Source organism: Priapulus caudatus, unplaced genomic scaffold, assembly GCF_000485595.1.
Source record: "Priapulus caudatus unplaced genomic scaffold, Priapulus_caudatus-5.0.1 Scaffold1269, whole genome shotgun sequence".
Lineage (NCBI taxonomy): Eukaryota > Metazoa > Priapulida > Priapulimorpha > Priapulimorphida > Priapulidae > Priapulus > Priapulus caudatus.
The window spans coordinates 37542-40139 of record NW_014578330.1 but is presented as its reverse complement, the minus strand read 5'-3'; the positions used below and the strand labels follow the sequence as shown (position 1 = coordinate 40139).

The following is a 2598-nucleotide window of genomic DNA, read 5'->3' as shown; positions in this document are numbered from 1 at the left end:
CTCTCTCTCTCTCTCTCTCTCTCTCTCTCTCTCGCTCTCTCTCGCTCTCTCTCACTCTCTTGCTCTCTCTCTCTCTCACACTCTCATTCTCGCTATGCTATAGGTTCTTCCTCTGTGATGTCTGTTCTGGTGGCACATTGTTAATGACACTCGTGTCCTTCTCCCTCACAGGTCGTCAGGAAAGGAATATGCGCTGAAAATCATTGACAAGTCAAAGGTCAGGGGCAAGGTGAGTCGACATTGTGACATACGGTGATCAGAATCAGGCAGGTCTCCGACGCAGCGTGGTCTCTCGCCTCCAAGAAGCCACATCACCTCGCAATAAACGAGTCGCCGTTTAGCATAAAATGACTATCTAATCTTGCATTATGTCACACTAGCAATACTTTTTCAAAATGTAAACTGTGAAAATGCACGATAAAATGTGAAAAATTGCATGGGATTCTGCTCACTTTTTGTGGGTAAATGACTGCTTTTTACCTACCAACCACTGCACCATGAACGCAAGTCTCTCAGCTGTTATAGATGTTTTATCTGTTGGAAGCACATTTTTATCCAGTAACGGTATGACAATAACAATTTTTTTTGTTAGTTTTATGCGCACAATGATATCGCCATTTTTTACAAATATCTATGTAATAATACATGTAGAAATGTGACTTAGCAAAGTCCCATGAGTAGATTAATCTGAAGACAGAATCTTGTCGCCGTAGGCGTTGTTGCTCACTTGTTTTCTTCTTGCGCACGCGCCTGTAGGAGCAGATGATCAACAATGAGGTGTGCATCCTGCGACGGGTGAAACATCCAAACATCGTTCAGCTGGTCGAGGAATACAGCACCGTCAATGAACTCTATCTAGTCATGGAACTCATTAAGGTAACGAGGGATGCTGCGGCTGAGGTGGGGTGAGATGCTCGAGTGCTAGGGTGTGGAGTTGGGTTGGATGCTAGGTGTGGTTTATGATAAAGTCAGAGGATGGGGTGGGATAAGGTTTATTGTTGGGTGGGGTCGATTCCTGGCATGGGGTGGGATAAGGTTGTGGGTGGGTGGGGTTGGTTCCTGGCATGGGGTGGGATAAGGTTGTGGGTGGGTGGGGTTGGTTCCTGGCATGGGGGGGGAAAAGGTTTGTGGGTGGGTGGGGTTGGTTCCTAGCATGGGGTGGGAAAAGGTTTGTGGGTGGGTGGGGTTGGTTCTTGGCATGGGGTGGAATAAGGTTGTGGGTGGATGGGGTTGGTTCCTGGCATGGGGGCGGGATAAGGTTGTGGGTGGGTGGGGTTGGTTCCTAGCATGGGGTGGGATAAGGTTGTGGGTGGGTGGAGTTGGTTCCTGGCATGGGGGCGGGATAAGGTTGTGGGTGGGTGGGGTTGATTTTAGCCGTAGGGCGGGATAAAGTTCGTGGGTGGGATTGCAGGCAGTTTATCGGTGGGACGTAGGTGCCGATTCAGTCGTCGCCGTGTTACATCGTTGTGCTGGTTTGTTGGTTGCCGTGACGATGCTGACGGGACGACGTTCTCTTGTTTCAGGGCGGCGATCTCTTCGACCACATTGCGTCGGCGACCAAGTACACGGAGCGTGATGCGAGTGGCATGGTGTTCAACCTGCTCAGTGCGCTCACCTACCTGCATTCCCTCAACATCGTACACCGCGACATCAAGCCTGAGAACCTGCTGGTGAGAGAGGGACGGGGAGGACTGGGGGAGGGAGAGGGAGGGGTGGGGAAGGCGAGCGTGGGGAGGGAGTGGTCATGGTGGGGAGAGGGGGAGGGAGGGAGGTGAGCGTGGGGAGGGAGAGGATGACGGTGGGGAGGGAGAGGGGTGATGGTGGAAAGGGGGAGGATGACGGTGGGGAGAGGGAGAGGGGTCATCATAGGAAAGAGGAGTGGTCACAGTGTGGAGTGGGAGGTGTCATAGTGGGGAGGGGTCAGATTAGACCCACGGTAGTAGGGTACGGTAGTAACGGAATCAGCGATGATTTGTCCGCAACCCGTGGCGCTTAATTCCACGTTGCACATGCGATAAAATCGAACGAGACCAACATGTTATTATTGCTGTCATCACGTTGTCATTCTCTCGCAGGTTTGCGAACACGAAGATGGCAGCAAGTCGTTGAAGCTCGGCGACTTTGGCCTTTCTATGGAGGTGAAGGGTCCCATCTACACGGTCTGTGGCACGCCCACATACGTCGCGCCGGAGATTCTGAAGGAAGTCGGGCAAGTGTCTATCACGGCGAGGAACTAACGCGCGAGTTTGCTTACCGATTCTCGCTCTCTAAACCTCTGTTTGTTACGGACATATATACTAGCAGGTTGCGTTGTTCGGCAGAGTAAGCATCAGTTGAAACAAGTGAACACTTTGGAACAGTAGGTGTGAGCAATGGCAAGAAAAAAGCGTGAATTAAAATGTTTTAATTATTAATAATCGATAAAAGGTTTCGCATCGTATCGTTTCGTGGCCGTAACGTGACATTGCCGTCGTACAAACCCATAAAGCGCGTCGGATTTCCGTCGGCTTTCTCTCTCGTCGCCGTCGCTATGCTCGTAGAGACGTTCTCATGTTTTGCACATCGTCGTTACATGCGTAGAGACGTTCTCATGTTTGT

At 51.0% G+C, this 2598-nt stretch overlaps 1 protein-coding gene across 1 annotated transcript in view; it reads left to right on the top strand.

Annotated features, from left to right (window-relative positions):
• LOC106816046 (serine/threonine-protein kinase DCLK2-like) overlaps positions 1–2598 on the top strand; it is a 24810-nt gene that overhangs the window by 18812 nt on the left and 3400 nt on the right. The window contains 4 exon segments of the mRNA XM_014820590.1: positions 172–229; positions 757–876; positions 1524–1670; positions 2076–2253. Coding sequence (XP_014676076.1) covers positions 172–229; positions 757–876; positions 1524–1670; positions 2076–2253 — 503 coding nt within the window.